Below are 20,152 nucleotides of genomic sequence, written 5' to 3' on the forward strand. Positions count from 1 at the left end.
CAGCAGCTAGTGCCATGTGAATGTCAACACTGCCATGTGAATGTCAACAGTCTTATGTGCATGCAAACAGTGAATATCATTGAGAAAACAATACCATGTACATGTAAATAGTGACATGTGTTTTTGTCAGTTTTCTCCTGACACGCACTCAGCAATTTTCCAGCTGCACACGGCAACTAGTGTCATGTCTTCTGACTTACCCGAACATCCCAGCTTTCATTGAGGTAGTAGATGCATGTCACACAGCGGCCATCACCATTTGGATTGTCCACGTGACGAACATAACCCGTATCGTTACCAGGGTAGCAGGCAACCATTGCCTGAAACACATACAAGTTTGAACAAGATATAATTACAGAAGTAGAAGCAAATACGGTCACTGAATTAATCACACTCCATCAGACAGGTGAGCTGGTGCATTGTTTGTTGACTCAGCACATTTGTGAGATGACAATTGACATAATCCTACCATCTGACACCCATTCAATATGAAGTGTGTAGTCCCTAACATGATGCAAGGTCACAAACAGATGAAACCAATGAATGTACTAACACTACAGTTTTAATTCTGATAGAGGGGCGGTGGGGTAGCCTAGTGGTTAAAGTGTTGGCTCGTCACGCCGAAGACCCGGGTTCGAATCCCCACAGGGGTACAATGTGTGAAGCCCATTTCTGATGTCCCCAGCCGTGATGTTGCTGGTATATTGCTAAAAGCGGCATAAAACCAAACTCAGTCAGTCAGTAATTCTGATAGAAGAATATATCATGTTTTTATGCGACAATAATTCTCACGATCAAATCATATGGGTTTTCCCTCTGGATCAAGCCAAAAAATAAAAATTGTAACAATTTGTGGTCATTTAGGGATAGGTCGTTTGTGCATAATTCAGGAACACTTGTACTGTTGAGGTTGCTGTCGTAGAGAGAATTTAACAATGTCAAAATATGATAAAGAGGTTATCAAACTTCCGTGTTTAGGAAGATACATATCCTTAATATGTGATAAAATGTATATACATGAATATGGGAAAGTACTGTACAAACTTGTGATCGTCATATGATACATCTTCCAGAGGCCCAGATAAGCTGCGTATCCGGGTAAAATACGCATGGAAAATTTCCAATTACGCATTGAAAAATAAGTGTTGCATACCAATTACGCATTGAAAATGTTACATACGCAAAAAGTTTAAAATAAATGCGTACAGAATATATTTATAAAAATCGCTTGCGTAATGAAAAAGACATCGATTGCTATCAAGTTGTACTGATGGTATAGGACTAGTGTTGTACTGTCAGTATAGGATGAGTGATTTTTTTATGAAATCATTTCCATTATATTTATGTTGGTTTTGATTAGATATGACATAAGGCAGAACATACCTGCTTAGTAAACTTACTCAATGACATAATACTTAAGTGAGTAAAATGACTGAAATACGCACATATTTGAAAGCTGTGGGTAACAGAAAATGAAATACCCACTCGACATTCATAATACCCAATCCAAAAAAATACAGTGGGTACAGTACCCACATGAGCTAAATCTTATCTGGAGCTCTGATCTTCTGATGCCTTTCTAATTCAATACTGAACTTAAACTGAACTGGAACAACAAAATTCTAGGGTGATTTCCCCACTGCACTTGATTAGAAATTAGCCCTAACCCTGTAGCTTAAACGTATTTCTTTAAAAAGCATTCAGGAATATTCCACCTTCATCATAACATCTGTTGCTAGCTAGATTTTACTAATTTCAAACTAACAGACTTTCATTATTTTTCAATCCTGTACCACACAGTTTCAACATGTTCAACAAAGTCACTGTGCTTGCCCACCCAATCAACTGAATCACCTCTACAAGATGAGCATAGGTTGCTGGGAACCCATTCAAACCTAGAATCCCAGCAGTACTGCTAGCCCAAGCTTGCCAAATGATACAAATGTGTGTACAAGCTTCCTTATGCAAGGTGCATGCTCAAATTGTTAACATGGTTATCCTGGGTCAGGAGATTGGTGAGCACTCAATATTGATTCTCAGCTGCAACCCAAACTACTGTGAGGCACTACAAGGTACAATTTACTCCAACAGTCAGTACAATTCAGGTCCCAATGTATAAGCAGAATACTGAACTTTTCTATGATTACACAATGCCATTTAGAAACATATGTAACATATGTTATATTTGGGATTACACTTTCTTAGTAAAGTACATATTCTAGTACTTTTGATGGGGTCAGTCCCATCTGGGATTCGAACCCACCAGGGTGTGGACTCAAAGTACTAGAATCTGTACTTTACTAAGAAAGTGTAATCCCAAACATAACATATGTTCCACTGAACTTTTCATATAAATTTTTATAACATTTAATAATCATTCTATCATGGCTACACTACAACTGAATTAAAAAAAAATATTCATCTTTTGAAAGAGGCTGAAGAATGCAAATCATTCAGAATTTTCTCTTCCATTATTGTATTGCCTTTCGTTTGGTGTGGTCGATAAAACTTGTATATGATTCTTAAAATACCAAAATCCATGGTTAACTTGATGGCAAAGTCCACAAACACTGGCCCATTGGAACCTTGGAACAATGCCGTTAACATGCCGTCCAGATGGTGCAGAAAGGGAGCAATCAGAAAAATGTTGCAAAAATCCCCATGTGATCGTCAGCTGGCAACTGAATGACGTAGTTTCGTCAAAACTAGGCTGCTTCTCACAAACATACTCAAGGATGCGCCACACTAGCTGCTATAAATATGACAATGTGCGTAGAATTTACGACAACAGCGGCTTGAGATATGCTGTACATGCCAAAATTCTTCAGGCAAGCATATTTGCAAAATATCATACTGGACAAAGGAATGCTGCAGATATGCATTGTGCAGTGGGATGGTACTCAAACCACATTTACTTTGTAATCACCCTGTAATGCTGCTCCTGAACAGTCAAAGTGTCACAAACTGGATTTGTCGTCAATAGCAATTATGGATATATTTTTTAGGAGTGAGTGAGTGCATTATTGAATCACTCTAAAGTTGAGAGCTAGCTTCCCATGGACAGGGTCGAGATTCAACATGATCAATGACATCAGTTGTAGCCCTATTCTGTAAGCTGTAATATCCTACGTTTATGATGGTAATCAAGTCATAAATCCCCAAATGATATCTCAGGTACCTCACAGCCATGAGAATAGAGGCCGTTTTTCAAAGTTGTATCCATTACGTGTAAAATGCAGAGTGATTGAGCCAATATTTAATAAAACAATTGATCTCAAAACTAACATGATTATTGATTGCTATTTTCTCATCGATACAGCAACTTAGGATATAAAGTTTCCTGTATCAAAGTGCACCCTATGTCTAAAGCTTGTCTAATTTATTAGTAATTAGACTTATACAAGTCTCAAGGGATATGATTGTCAGCTTAAATCATAAATTATAAAAATATTAAATAGTTGTGCTTATAAAAGACTGGCATCCTTGGTGGTCAGCTTATCTAGACTTGCCTATTACAAGGACAGAATGACCATACATTAATGGACTTATCATTTAGCACAGGCTTGGGACAAGGCTACATGATAACCAACACTGTTACTTCTTGTCAAAGAAGTACAAACTCATAAACCATCATACATAAAACACCTAGCAGTAATGTCTTTGTATTGATCAGATTGTATTTTGGAGAGAACAAGATGTCCCTATCATGCCAATTGTGTGTAGAATCTTGAAAGAATTATGTAAAACATAGGAATTAGAATACATGTTCTTTAGAATTCTCTGGATGGAAATGACTGCCTTGTCTAGTAATGTTACCAGTGTGGTTACTAGTGTGAATTGTATGTCAAGAAAGGTATGACATTAAGCAGCAGGTGCTGAGAACCACCTTATTGATGACACTTACCCATACATATATTTTGACATCCTTTCCAGTAGATTTAGAGCTTTTATTATGTGCTGACACTGAATCAATGGTTTTATGCCACTTAAAAGTAATATACCAGCACAGGGTACCCTATCACAATGTGACACTAAAAATGGGCTCATACTTGTACAAATGTTGGGGATAAAACCCAGGTCTTCTGTATGACACCAACTTGTATCAGATTTAACCTTACTAGGACAAAAAAGACAGGTTGCTGAGTGTTATGGACATATACTTATAGCTTTTTGGAACAGTGATTTTGCTTTATCCTTTAGATAGGTTTGATAGGCCACAAATTTGGACATAATTCTTGAGAACATTCTCAACCATGAGCAAATGATGAGTATAATAATCAGTCAACAATGATCAATGTCCTAGAACAAAAAGAATATGAACTTTTCTAAGACCTGAAACACTTTGAACATCTTGAATGTCAGTCCAATGCATTTATTGACATGGCTTATTAGACACAAACATCCATGTGTTGATGGATCAGTGCCAGACCAGTCACAGCAACTGGGAGCCATGTCTACACTACATCATGTGTATATGCATGGTTAGTAGACATGGTAGACAGATCATTATCATATTTGGAACAGAGGAACACAATATGAAACATTTTTCAGAATGACAGACCTTAAAAACCACCACACTAGCCCTTATGTGTTCAGTCATACACTCAACATGCTGAAACTTTCAGTGAAAGTAGTTTTAGAACATGCCTTTAATTTTTAAGAGATCACTTGAGAAAAATATGAACTTTAACAGGGTTCTAAATTAAGAGGGGTCATTTCTAATGAGTTTTCTTTTTGTCTCACTGGAGCTATTGACAGTGTTTCTCTGCCAAAGTACCCCCTAAATATATAACTTTTACTTACATAAGAGTTTATGACAATATACTTGATGATATTTTGGCTTCCACGCTGAAATCTGACCACTTGTCAACACATTTCAGGCATGTAAACACAGACGGATAAAGGAATGTAGAGTTGCGTATGAACAGACTGATGAAAGGTATGCAAACACTCACGATGACAAAGTCCTACATAGTACAATAGATACCTAAGTGCACAACTGCATCTTTACCCGAAGATAAGGGAACAGGTTAGGGTGCAAAACTGCATCACATCTTCTACTAGGATCCCTCTTTAATTATGAACCCTGTTAAGGATGCATTTCTGCATAATAAACATGATAAAGCATGCCATTTTGGGCTTATATGAATAAGGGTCATCCATGAACACCTAAAGTTATTACTGAACTCCATAAAAAATGATAAATTCATAATGACTTTGATACATTATTAACTTACCTTCGTTCTCTCACTAATCCTATAGTTTTCCAGTTTACCAGAGCACTGTAGAATAATATCATCCATACAGGATATCAAAAACAAAATATCCTTACATCCATCCTCAGCACCATCCACCCAGGTTATCATATCACCTCTGATTCTTGTGGTATTGCTGGTATTTTCAGAGTCTACAACTTGTCCATTCTTGAAAACACCTGATCTGTATAACTCTTTCACTTCTTTGAGAATGTCTAAGCCTTTTGATTCACCAAGAAATTTGTCAATCACACAAATACCATACTTGGTGAGACAGTTTGTCACATATTCTGCTAGTTCTTTGAAGCGCGACTTCAGAACAGTAACATAAGTCTCGGATGAATCTAGAGGGTTGATGATTTCTCTCATTGTGTCTCCGCTGTCAGCTGAAGCACCAGAAGGTTGACTGAGAGAGCTGGCTGCTGTCTGCAATATATAAGCTTCTGAACTCCCTTCTTGTGGAACCGGTACGGATGCGTGACTCGTATCGTCTGCCTGCGCGCAACACAACTCATCAGGTTTGTGGTCACGACTATGTACTTCTTCGACAGTCTTGTTTACACTGCGTGCGTGTGTTTTGGCACCCTTGCCTTCGACGTCCCATTGAGCTGCTGACCGGTCACCAACTGCAATGTCAGTCGGCATTGTAATACTGCTGCCACTGGCCGACTGGTCGGAGGGACAGACTACTCCCTCGTGTTTTGGTTTTTTGTCTTTCTTTTTGCTTTTACCTGCGCATCGTCGTTTATGTTCCCTCCAATCAGCCTTCTGGTGTTCCCTACAACAATACCAAGTCTTTCTACACCCTGTACACAACGATAAATTATCTAGAGCTCCACACAGTTGGCATACATTCCTATCGTCACGTAGACACTTGTGGGTATCGTCCGACATGATGTTAGAGCTACACATTCATACCAAGTGGGATTCCAAACCATTCCCGACACGGCCGAAGCTCAGTCTCTTGTTTTACCTGGAGAAAGCAAGATCACTTGTGAGAGAATACATAGGTCAAATGCAAATAATCGAGGCTGACAATTGCAAAATAACTTCTTAAACATAGCTGAAAGGTTGTCGTAGAAATAACAAAAGTAAATATGACGTCACTTCCCGTCAGTAAGTCCGCAGTAAAAAAACATGTGATCGTGATTGAATAACAAATGTGAGAGTATATATTCAAGAATATCGAAATGGGATACCACAGCGTTCAGTTTTATTGAGAGAATTCTTCGCATTAGCGAGATGACTCGTTGGAGTCTCATACATATCCGAATATTACATGTGTGATTTTGGGTGACAACGTACGATAGTTCAGGGGTTCGAAACAACTATTTATAAGCATAACCGAGAAAGTGCGTAATTTATTACGCGTCCGAGGCCTTCTCCCAATTTGTTGTAAAAGCTCCATTCTTAGTGTTTTGAATGTATATATCAATGCCCTCGATGTTTAGCTGCTGTGGTATACAATTTCTTTGCCTTTTTCAATGATGCAGCGATGGAATTTATGGTTACAATTTGCCTGTGATTGACAGCATGAGCGACGAACCATGCAGACCACAGGTGATCTGCTCATCACAAAATAGTAACCAAACAATCCTCATCACAATCGGCTTGCATACAGAGAATTAAGCATATAGTTAAAAGGTTCGTCCAGCAGTAAATCTAATTTAGAACACATTTTCACGTCTACCATGCATTTTATCTGTTGATTCTTTCTCTGACTGTGCATGACTTATAAATACTTAGTGCTACAGATATCAAGCAGAAAATAGCTTTCTGCTCATGTCTTCAGCTCACCACATTCTTAAAGAACAGACCGCCTCCGTGGTGTAGTGGTTAGAGCGTCCGCCCGGAGAGCGGAAGGTCGCGGGTTCGATCCCCGACCGCGTCATACCAAAAGACGTTAGAATATGGTACTTGTTGGTCCCTGCCTGGCGCTCGGCATTAATGGGTGCAACAAGGACTGGTCGGCTCGGAGTCAGAATAACGTGTCTGAGTGGGATATTCATGCTTCACTGCGAAATGGTATCTCAGTGGGCTAGTATATAGCACTATAAAACAGCTTCGGTCTGGGCTAGTACAACAGCAGCCGCACATACACATACACACGCATGCACGTCAACATATGAGCGAAGTATTCTCAAGTACGACGTTAAACCCATAATTTCACCTCACCTCACCTCTTAAAGAACAACAGTTATACCTTGAAAAAAGAATATCACAAATTAGTTAATTAATAAATTATGTTAAGAAACAACGAATTAAATAAATAAAAAAAAATCTATTTTTTAATATTATATAATACTTTTCAAGAAGTCACAAATGCATAAGAAATAACATTATCAGTATCTTAAAATCGATTTTGCGATCTCAGTCAATATATTATCTTTATTATGTGCATTTTGTAGATCATGAGATCGAATCTGTGCCTGTCTTTCTTTCTGTCTGCCCTTACATGGAAGTGATCATTCTTTCCCATGCGGGGATGAAAACTGATACCGCATTCTTTGCATGTGCATTATATTTCCAAAAATCTATGCGCAACATAAAACATTACACTAAAACATTACACCTCAATGGGAATCGTTTACCCCGCTTTCGAAAGGACGTACCTCATCACTAGCTATGGTGATCAATGTTTACTTATTTTCATTACTTTAAATGTAATATTCTGAAGTCGTTTTGCACGACGAGTAAGGTTGTAGTTATATTTCCGCAATATCAAGACGGGGGACACCAGAAATGGGCTTCACACAATATACCCATGGGGGAATCGAACTCGGGTCTTTGGTGTGACGAGCAAACGCTTTAACGGCTACGCTACCCCACCGATCCTGTGTTTTACGAGGGGCGGTGGGGTAGCTAGTGGTTAAAGCCTTCTCTCGTCACGCCGAAGGCCCGGGTCAGTTCGATTCCCCGCATTGGTACAATGTGTGAAGCCCAATTCTGCACATGGTGTCCCCCGCTGTGATATTACTGGAATATTGCTAAAAGCGGCGTAAAACCCAACTCACTCACTCACTGTGTAGGACGAACAGAGACTTTGTATTACTGAATCATAAAGGTAACATTAAGACACGTCCTCTACATTGTTTCATAATGTTGGTAATAATTTAAAAAGAACTATGTCGGTCATACGCAACGTTAACAACTTCCCCTTCCCCTTAACGCGCACCTGTTAATCATGCCAGATTTCACATATTATATAGGGCGTAGTGGCGCCAATATTCTTATCACGTATGCTAGTTTTGTCTACCCAATATGACATAGAGTGATCTTCCCACATAGTGTCAAAGTAACCACGTATGTGTATATTCACCTGAACTATAGTAATACAAACCAATAATAGCGATTTGAATCTATGATGGTCTGTTAAACAACTTTTATCCTAAGTTGAATAAAATTCTGAAATTTAAATGTTTAATTGGCAAGGTAAAATTATGAGCATTCGCAATCTTAATTTCACTTTATTTGATTTACTTTTTTGTTTAAAGTGAAATTCATCGGTACGTTTTCACTGCAAACAGACTATAGAAAAATGCCCCGTGAATGCGTTGATTCATGAGGGGGAGAGTTTACCTAATTCTCTTATATTACGCACTATTGCATTCTGGGATAGCCATGGGTATCTTTAAAATAATACTGGCTTTACAAAACGTTTTCACATTAAACCCTGGGTAAAAATATAGAATATAGAATGCGGACCCAGGTATATATATATATATATTTATAAAGAGGCTACATGTATCGTAGGTTATAGCAGGGATAATCTACAACAGGCTTGGTTACATGGCCATACACCAAACACCGAGGGACATTGCTCCCAATATCAATCACTACTTTGTGGGAAGGATCAAATATTACGGTCACTGTTACGGTTACTGCCCTATTAAAGAACTATTACTTGAGTGAGGGGATACGTGGTTTGTAACGTTGCTTTCAGTAATATTAAATAATCGTACCCAAGCAATGAATATTCAAGCTTTGGTGTTCCACGTGAGGAGGTTCGATCAATACATTTTAGGATTGGAAAAAATGGAATTCAGGGGGTATACTTATTTAGAAGTGCAGAATGATCAATATATCAGACTGTCACGTTACTATTTACAACAAACAATGGGAGACAAACATTAACACGAATAAGTTATATCCTTTGGAGGACACTTACAGGATTTAAATACAGAACTCGGTCACATTGAGCTTGTAGTCGGCATAAGGTTATCTCCTGCTTTCTACTGACTGAATGAGTTTAGTTTTACGCCGCTTTTAGCAATATTCCAGCAATATCACGGCGGGGGACACCAGAAATGGGCTTCACACATTGTGCCCATGTGGGGAATCGAACCCGGGTCTTCGGCGTGACGAGCCAACGCTTTAACCACTAGGCTACCCCACCGCCCCTCCTGCTTTCTACGAATATTACAATTGAATTATATAGTGGTCTGAAGTAACACCTGGTTGTTACTAGTTTGATAAATTTTTGCTTCTAACACTGATAGCAAAACGAATAGACCAGTAATTATCTGATGCAAAGTGGACTCTTTCCATTTTAAATTTATATAGGTACAATTAGAATTACAATTAGTAAAAAATATAACAGTGGCATTACAACTTAGATAAAAACATTCAAACGCAGATTATTATAAAAAAAAACTTAGGATAATTTTATCTGGTAAGGATGATGATTATTACATTAAATGAGTATATTTTTATTTTCAACGACTATCAACTCTAGAAACAGATAAAACGCATTTTAAAGCTTCAGTTTTCTGAAGGTTTCTACAAACTGTAGTGTACTCAATGAATTTATATGATCAAAGAAGACCACGGCACATTCAACCCATTTTTATTCAGGAGAAGCTTTAATTGTTTCTAATATTAAGAGTTTTTTGTTTGATTGTGAAGATAGAAATCAATCTAAATTAGAATAAAGTATTTCCTTTGTCTTTGATATTTATTACATTTATGCTGATGTTTATATTTTGGATAATGAAACAAATCTGACGCCTTGGAGTGAATCTCTTTTATACGTAATTCTCTCTTTAAATCACCGTTGAGTAGGACCTATATATCATGATGTATAGTGGCAGCTTTACATAACACTGGAGGAATACGGCGATCTCTGTATTCCTTAAGCACTGATATATAATAATATAATCAGTATTATCAAAATGCATGAATACGTCTTTCCTAAATACACGTAGTACATATAATGATTGCATTTTATGTGGTATAAATGCCCTATTTGTAGTTATTTTGTCCTATAAAGGATTTGCGTAAATGGACATAATTACATAGTGAGTGAGTGAATTTTACGTCACATCGGCAATGTTTCAGCCATATCGTGACCATATTTACATGAAGTACCCGTCTTTACTCACCCCACTTTCAAATGGAGAATGCTTGTATGTGTACGGCTACAATCTCCTGATACAATGATATGACAAAGCTAACCATAAAGAGAAACTCGTGTTTGTCCAGTGATAACATTGCTTAGATTTTTCCATAGAAGTTTGTTATATAGGTCATGGTCATTTAGATTTAAAACCTCCCGGGGAGACAACGCTGTAAACCCAATGGCTACCTATCGCCCATAACCCTAGGAATTTAACTACCGGATGCTCCGTCGTGTATGTGTCAATTTACTGTCAAACATAGTCGTCATTCTTCCAAAAGCTGTTTCACACTGCACTACATGACAGCTACGTATGTCAAGGTCATTCGACCTGCTTTAGTCGATTACCAGTGGTTGATAGTATGTTGATGCTGATGCATCCTCAGCCTCATCTTCCGCGGCGCCCGGCGGTGGGGTAGCCTAGTGGTTAAAGCGTTCACTCGTCACGCCGAAGACTCGGGTTCGACTTTCCACATGGGTACAATGTGTGAAGCCCATTTCGGATATTGCTGGAACATTGCTAAAAGCGGCGTAACACTCAACTCACCCATTTCCTCGGCACGGGGTCGAGGTCATTGAGATACTCTTCTGAACGTAGCATCTAACAGAGGCATATTAATTGCATACTTAAAGGAGAATACGAACGAAAACAAAACATTTGATATATTGTACAGCATATTCTAAAAGTCACCTTCCGTGATTATAATTGAACAAAAATTTGTAAAATAGCAATAAAAACACAAAAAAACGTACTCGTATTTCTGCCTATAACGGATACACCCGAAAGTTAATGAGCAGTGAGGGTATCACGTGACATGACGTCATATGTGCCTGTTGCTGATGGCTTCCTCTTTGATTTTACCTCACAACTTAACAGTGTCCATGGATTCTGATGTCATTTCTGAAATGGATGTTAGACCGTATCAATACGATCCGATTTTACATCTTGCAAGACAATCTTCCTGTGAAGATGAAGAAGAAGAATCAAGCGAAACGGAGGCACCGCTTGAGGTCAAAATAAATTTTAAAATAGACCATATAATTTAACAAGAATAATATTTGTCAGCAAAATGTGATACAGCTCCAACCAGCAAACCCACCCCTATAAATATATGACCAATCCCTAAGAATTATTTTTTGGGAAATGTGATTGCAGTTCCTTTTGTGTCAAATGGGTGACTGTAGGGTGTCGGTGACTGGGTGACTGTAGGGTGTAGGCTTCGGACGGGCTACAAAAATTACACTGGAATTATTTTGTTGAAAAAATTAGGATCTTAGTTCTTATTAACTGTGAGTTTAGTTTTACGCCGCTTTTAGCAATATTCCAGCAATATCACGGCGGGGGACACCTAGAAATGGGTTCTCATTAATAACGTATCAAGTCTCCATACAAGATCCCAGCCTGGTCGAGCAGAGATAATTTTCGCGACGCAGATAAGTTATTCCCCGAAACTGGTTAATTATAAACTACTAGTCAGGACAATGTATGTATCCCTAGTTTTTGGTTATGGAAATAGTTATGGTACTCGATCATAGCCTTAGAATGACATCTTATCAGACAATGAGAATACAGAACAACTTTCATGGCACACACTACTTACAAATAGCGAGTCTGATGCCGACGTGCGTAATTGGACAAAATGGAAAACAATGAAAGTAACAAGTACTTCCTGATTTGCCATTGCATTCGGCAATGTTTCGGGTAGACTGCAGCATTTAGGGGTCCAAACCGAAAAGAACGTTATAGCGAAACATTTTCAAGCTTATGTTAAATCTCTCACTGATTTTAATAATATTTATCATCCAAAACTGTGTTCCACAGAAGATATCGCTTGTGTGAGATCAGACGATATCTCCTAGGAGATATCGTTTTGACAGTAGCTTTTGTACAATGCCCTGACAATGCTATGACGTCATGAACTTGTTGACGTCACAATGTTATGACATCGCTGCACTGCAAATCTAATGTCAGTACTGTGTTCAGAGATGTACATTTTTCATTGAAAACTAATGAAGAGTGATTTTTGATGATAAATAGAATCTCACCCTCGTGTCTTCTGATATCAAATATATCAACACTCGTTGATAAAAGTAAAAATATCCTCGGCAAGCCTCGGATATTTGTTACTTTATCAACTCGTGGTGATATATTTGATATCATAAGACACTCGGGTGAGATTCTCTATGTATCTCATGGGTACCAGTCGAACTGCCCCAGCTACAAAATGCCCCAGCAAATTTGGTCATTCATTCTAATTTGGTCAAATTTATTTGAAATGATTAAATATATGCCGTAAATGCATAGTTTTTGTCAACTTTGATATTAGGTTCTTCATATAAAAGTTATTATGAAGTAATATTTCTGATAAATGTTCCATAAGTAAACTCATAACTATGTATATACTGTTATATGAAGAACATAATCTCAAAGTTGACAAAACTATGCGATAGAAACATAATAAACCATATTTTTAAAATAAAAATTAGGGTACGTTTCTGATGACTTTCACCCAGCAAATTATTGCAATTGTCTAGTATTCTCCTTTAATATTTTCACTCATTCACCAAGTAAATGCAGTCATAAACAGTATTTTTAATAAACGACACGTGCTACCGTCCAATGAAATCCATATCTACTCTGATCCAGTATCACATACGTGCTGTATATACGCTACATTGCCACCCGATAATCAGCGTTATCAATCAGCCCATGTCAACATTGTAAACGTTATCGATCAACATTGTTACAATGATACATTACCGTTATAACAAGTCTCATTATCACGACAAGGTGTTGGATACGTGCTGAACACAAGGTATCGGCATTGACGACGCAGAAACTATCACGATTCGCAGCAATCTGGATCATCAACGCGATACCTTGTGACCCGTATAGCCTTCGTTCCACAGGCCTCCTGAGGTAGTTGATAGGGCTTGTAATACAAGGGAGATAACTCCTCGTGGCATTAGATTCGCATGGAAAGCTCATCACATCTTCTTTCAACATCCCAACAGAATGAGGTACTTGACCGCAAGAGATATTCAAATTTAGCAGCTGGGTGAAACTATGCACGTGTTAGATACGTAGGTGATGTAATTAAAATTGTCAACAGAACTGTGTTCTGTTTAATGAATTCGAAGGCTGGTGTACTTTAAGATATGTCAATACGAAATGAAAAGAAATGTCGGCGATAACTCGAGGACTCCGACCACATGTACAAACACATGTAGCCCAAATTAATAAATATCAATCATGTAAACAGCTCCTAGAGGACGGGCGTTAAATTCAGTTGTGTGGGAATTACTTTTAAAAACACATGCTTTTAAGAACGCTTTCCTGAAAGTTAACAGGTGTAACCCAACATCGCCTACAGAGCGATCTAGTAATTGTCTGAACACTTAGATTATGGTAGATGGAGCACGTAGTCCACTGTACCTGTAACCTTTGATTTAACTTCACATAGTTAATGACATCTTTGGTCAATAAAAAACAGTATATACATATGTGTAAATGTTATTCTATTTTCTTCCTATAATTGATTATTGATTTATGATATCAGTATTGTCAATAATTGATTCACTCACATATCACACCACGTGTCTGGGAGTTATACAAAGCAGCATTGGCCTATACAAAAGTGTGTGTGTGTGTGTGTGTGTGTGTGTGTGTGTGTGTGTGTGTGTGTGTGTGTGTGTGTGTGTGTGTGTGTGTGTGTGTGCGTGAATTTGGTTTGGGGTAAACCCTAACTACAATGTTTTTCCAGCTTGTCTGAAACAATGTTCGTGCTTTTCTTAACCCCATAGGCCAGCCCAGTATAAATATCAGTAAGCTAGTGTGTCTGGTCTATACGCTTCATCATCTAGTGTGCCTGGTCTACACGCTTCAACATCTAGTGTGCCTGGTCTATACGCTTCAACATCTGGTGTGCCTGATATATACGCTTCAACAGCTAGTGTGCCTGGTCTATACACTACTATCTAGAGCGGCGGTGGGGTAACCTAGTGGTTAAAGCGTTCGCTAGTCACGCCGATGAACCGGGTTCGATTCACCACATGGTTACAAGGTGTGACGCTCCTTTCTGGTGTCCCCCGCCGTGATATTCCTGGAATATTGCTAAAAGCGGCGTAAAACTAAACTCACTAATTCACTCACTATTATCTGGAACTGCCATGATATTGCTGTGCTATATCTCACTGTGAAGCAAAGCAACTGGTCACTCTGAGACACAGGGATTCGAATCACTGTTTGGACAATAAAATTTACAAAATAAAACTCTAGACTTTTGCAATCATATTTTGTTTTAATATGCTATGATATATTTCAAATTTGAACGAAATCGGTGACGAAATAAAGATTGTAGCAACCCTCATTACATAAGTGTTTTTTAGAAGACTGTGCTCAACTCCCTCCTTAAACAAGGCACACAAAAGTTCCAATTGCATTACAATCAGATCTTAGTTCTAGTTAAAGTCAACAAAATTCTTAAACAGTTAACGTCAGAATGTCCTTTCGCGAACCGACCAATGAAATGACTAGCAGGAAGTCGTAATCAGCCAATCAGAATCAGCTTTCTCGAGCTATACGCGGCACTAGATTCAAACTACCGACTGCTGTTCTAAACTGCGCTTAAAAGTGAGTGAGTGAGTGAGTGAGTGAGTGCATATTGCTTAACGCCGCATCAGCAATGTAGCAGCTATTCGCGGCGAGCGCTTATAAGAATATTTTAGCAAAGTTCTGGATTTATAAATTGAAAACAGATCAAAAGGTCGTTCTAGAATGTCTAATGGATATCAATATGGTATGACAGCAGATCTCCTGGACAATGCTGAGTCTATTCCAAACGACCATAGCTACGTCACAGCTCCATGTCATCTAACTTAGATCAGGGTTTCGTTACGGGATTCGAACCGACACTCGCAGATAGAGGAATACTCGCTAGCACGTCTCATAGTCCCTGAACCACGTTTTTTTCCTTCCGTCCAGTCCTTTCTGCAATGTTGATGCCCTTAATGAAGCAAGTCTAGATTTCCTCAGATTGTCCCACCTCACTAGTTCTCTTTTGCAATGTAAATGGAATTATTTGTTTACCAAAATTATATATATTCAGAGACTAAGTGTTAATCCATCGTACAGTCAATAACTGTGGTTCACAGTACCCCGGGTAATCTTTTCAAGGTTGCCTGATCAGAAAACACATTCCTAATGTCACTTTTCTTATCTGACATGCGAGGCTCTGATTGGTCGGGTGAAAGGTCGTTCTGACGCGACCCGTAATAGGGTGTCCTGTTAGCGGTAGCTACAGCCCAGATATGATTTTAATGACACTGAATTAGTTATTAAAATTATTACTGATTACTGATTAAAATTTACCTTTACCTTCAAATGCCTATCTTTTTCTATAAAATAGAATTACTTTTAGCTAACGTAACACCACACTCAGAGACTAATTGATCTGGAGCAAAACAAGAAACAAATGTACATAGACTGATCATGTAACAGAATTTGAAGGGTGTAATTATATAGGGGGAAATAACATGGACGGTATAGACTATAGTTTCATCTTTATACAAATATTTAATATTATATCATATACTAGTAATATTAATACAAATCACTTTAAATCATTACCTTTCATTCTGTATAATGGCAGAGTACAGCGTAAATATTTGTGTGAGATATTTACAGTGTACTCTTCCAATGTACATAATGAAAGGTCCTGCTCAATAGTGATTTAAAATGAGATCCGCTCGAAGACATCATATTTGTTTAATAAAACACACACACACACACACACACACACACACACACACACACACACACACACAGCCTAATTGAAAGACAAAGGAAATACTTCAATTTAGTTTAGATTGATTTCCGTCTTCACAATCGATCAAAAAAAACCTAATACTGCAAACCATTAAGTCAAATGTGACGTCATCTTCTTTGATCAGAAATTCCTTGAATACACCAGTCAACGGTAGGTATCCTAGTAATACCCATCATACGGCAAAACAACAAATTACGTCGTAGATCTATATGCAAAACACAAAAAACGAACAAAAACAATATGCATCAACAACGAGGTCACTTCCCTCCCCCGTATCGACACCCGTTTGTGGAACACGATTTCCATGTCCCCATTTACTGTTAACTACCGCAGGTTAAATTCGAATATGTCACGTGACCCGTTTTTGCACCCGTGTTTGAAAAAGTGACACTTGCGTTACACAATACACACGAGACGGTGTCGTATTGACGTTGTTGTGTATATAGTGTGCACACATGAGTATATAACAGAAGGAGGGTAGTACTAGGGGTGGACGAGACACACTCACCCCTGGTCTCCATCGACGGGGGCTACCTGCTGAATGAAGCCTTGTATAAGTGAATGTAGTAACACCGTTATCAGTAATATACTATCTGTGTAGGTGACCGGCAATGATAAAGCCGTGAGAAGAACAACCGTTATCTTAAAGTCCTGTTTGAATCAACCCAACAATGCAGAACTCTAGGTAGACTGGGGCCAGTCTTTTTGGTAAATATTGTTTCTGTGGATGTTTGTTCTCAAGGGGGATAATCTTGCATGCACTATTTACACGGTCTCCCTTTCAGGTCCAAAGTCGCCCTGCCTACCTACCTACCTACCCACCCACTAGTCACCTACCTACCTAGCCACCCTCCAAACTACCACCTATACCCACCACCAAACTACCTACCTACCCTCTCATCCATCTACCACACTACCTACCCATCCAACAAACCCTTTCACCCTGTAAACAACCTACCTATATATACCTACCCAAACTACCTACCTACCCATCCAACAAACCCTTTCACCTTGCAAACAACTTACCTACCTGGGCCTAGATTTCCGAAGCTCTCTTAGCGCTAAGATAGTCGTAACTGCCATACACTAACATTAACTTACGAGTATCTTAGCGCTAAGAGAGCTTCGAAAATCTAGGCCCTGTAGCAACCCACCTACCTAGATACCCTCCAAACTACCTACCCCACCCACCCACCAAACCCACCACCTTATTGGTCCGTCTCCTGACTTGGTGCTATGTAAGAGTTTCAGCCAGTTGGCTAGGTGTAGGGAGTTAAGGGCTCCTTACTGTTAAGACATGCATTGCATGATATAACAGACCAAATAGTATACGGACCGCCTCCGTGGTGTAGTGGTTAGAGCGTCCGCCCGGAGAGCGGAAGGTCGCGGGTTCGATCCCCGACCGCGTCATACCAACAGACGTTAAAATATGGTACTTGTTGGTCCCAGCCTGGCGCTCGGCATTAATGGGTACAACAAGGACTGTTCGGCTCGGAGTCAGTATAATGTGTCTGAGTGGGTATTCATGCTTCACTGCGGCATGGTATCTCAGTGGGCTAGCACTATAAAACCAGCTTCAGTCTGGGCTAGTACAAGCAGCCGCACATACACATACACACGCATGCACGTCGTCATATGAGCGAAATATTCTCAAGCACGACGTTAAACCCAATTTCACCTCACCTCACCCCAAATAGTATACATGTATGCAAGTCTAGCGATGTTGTTGAGTGAATGAACATTGTGAAACCCCGTTTCCGATAGGGATATGAACTTATAGAAAAGGCATTATTCTGTAATGGTTCGTAACAATGTTTCAATCTGGACTACCTGGACGTACCCTCTGACAAGAATAAATACTTATTCTAATACATGCCGTGTAGTGTTTCAATGGTGTCCCTATTTATTGTATATCGTTGCGCCTGAAGTAATTATCGAGAAATCGCCGCCAAAAGGGTTAAATGTAAACAACAATAAAGCATTAGTTTAAGGTACATATATCTAAGCAACTATTCGATTCTGTAACAAAGCGCAAGTCATATATAACCCTTCTATAGAGAGAGAGAGAGAGTTGGGTTGAATCGAACCCGGGTCTTCGCTGTGACGGGCGAAAAAAAGGAACTAGATCTTGTCTATTGTTGACTCAAACAGCGTTGTTCCACTCGTACGTAATGACCGTGCTGATTCAGGGCGTATAGTGTGCGTCTAAATTTAAAAGCATGTGTACTCCCTGGCCGAACAGGATGTCTGTGGAACGCGGCGATTCACGCAATATGTGTCAGCTTTGAAGACCCACCTGGATAATTCGTGAAACAGTTGAAAGATCCACAGCGATATTTATAATACGTGCATGTGGATCAGTTTGAGACATGGACATTACTGAAATTCATATTGCAGATTAAATGTACACGGTTATCTGTCAAGAATACGTTTGAAACAATGACATCACCAATGTAATCAGGACATGCACGTTTTGTTATATTAATAAAACTGATAATCAACTTTTGGCAAGATATTATACGATTTCTGTGGTATAACTGTATTATACTTTCGTACATGCATTTTAGAAAGTATGAAAAAACAATACCTGCGCCTTGAGCATGCATTAGTTCCGTGGATATACAGTGTGCGCTATATAAATATCCTATAATAATATGATAAAAAAACAGTATATACAAGATACATAAAGAGACATGTTTTTCTTAAATTGCATCAGATAATGATCAATATTCGTCATCCACCGTTTACACTTCATTTCAAGTAGGAAGTGTGTGTGGAACGAGGTATGAATGTTTCTATATATCTTCTGTACCGACAGTGAAAGGGTTAATATGATATATTTTTTCTATTACTGCCACCTACTTCTATAGTGACGCAGTATTTTGAATACCTTATGTTCACTGCATATCCAAAACAGGTTCTATATCTTATACTTCATCACGTGCCTTGCTTAACGATGTTTACTAACTTTAGTGTTGTGGAGATTTTTACTTTGATAAGAGGACAGTTAGTCGATATTCTCTTTATAGGAAAAGGTGAAGGTCATAACTTGCCAAAATAATTTACCCCCCTCCCACCCCCCCTCCTCCGGGTTTGTTGGACGACAAAAAAATCAAACACTGAAAGTTGTTTATTTTCAGTATGGCACCGAACAAAGGATTTTACAGTCTGTTCATTCACCCTTGTTTTAAGAGGCATGGGGATATCGGTAATATTGACTCCAGGGGACATATATGTGCACAATTTGCGCTATTCATGAGTGCATGGTGTGACAACGCATACATGCACACCTGCACACAGACACACAAACAAGCGTGCATGTAGAGTTGCACGTACACAGACGCATCAAAAGCTCACGAGTATAGCACATCGCATACCTCATTATACTTACAAGATCACGCTCCAGATTCCTGGGGATGTGTCACTGGAATAAAGCTGTTTCCCGAGTACGTGGTGTGTTTAAAGAATGAAGCGCGTGGGATTAGTCACATCATGGTCGTTGATTAAATATAGATTTAAGTACTGTGTCTAGTTGCATCAGGTTTTGTTATTGCAACACCTATGTATATCTGACATCATGAAATATTTCAGCTGTGCAACTACATTAAAATGATTACAGTTTATAAATAGTGAGTGAGTGAGTTTAGGTTTACGCCGCACTCAACAATAGTCCA

General features: G+C 38.8%; 1 protein-coding gene across 3 annotated transcripts in view; it reads right to left on the reverse strand.

Annotated features, from left to right (window-relative positions):
• Nucleotides 1-19,920, reverse strand: part of LOC124261567 (egl nine homolog 1-like) — a 37,088-nt gene extending 17,168 nt beyond the window's left edge. Inside the window, exons 1-3 of one of the 3 annotated variants that reach the window (XM_046695897.1) lie at nucleotides 19,870-19,920; nucleotides 5,238-6,228; nucleotides 201-320 (exon numbers count right to left, since the gene is read on the reverse strand). In XM_046695897.1, the coding sequence (XP_046551853.1) occupies nucleotides 201-320; nucleotides 5,238-6,167 (1,050 nt within the window). In that variant the 5' untranslated portion in view covers nucleotides 6,168-6,228; nucleotides 19,870-19,920. Of the gene's footprint in view, nucleotides 1-200; nucleotides 321-5,237; nucleotides 6,229-10,636; nucleotides 10,669-16,986; nucleotides 17,006-19,869 lie in introns of those variants that run through there. The other 2 variants (XM_046695898.1, XM_046695896.1) reach the window with 2 other exon arrangements.
• Between the last annotated feature and the right edge of the window lie 232 nt (nucleotides 19,921-20,152).

This window comes from Haliotis rubra, unplaced genomic scaffold (genome assembly GCF_003918875.1).
Source record: "Haliotis rubra isolate DU_JTF1 unplaced genomic scaffold, ASM391887v1 Scf80, whole genome shotgun sequence".
Lineage (NCBI taxonomy): Eukaryota > Metazoa > Mollusca > Gastropoda > Lepetellida > Haliotidae > Haliotis > Haliotis rubra.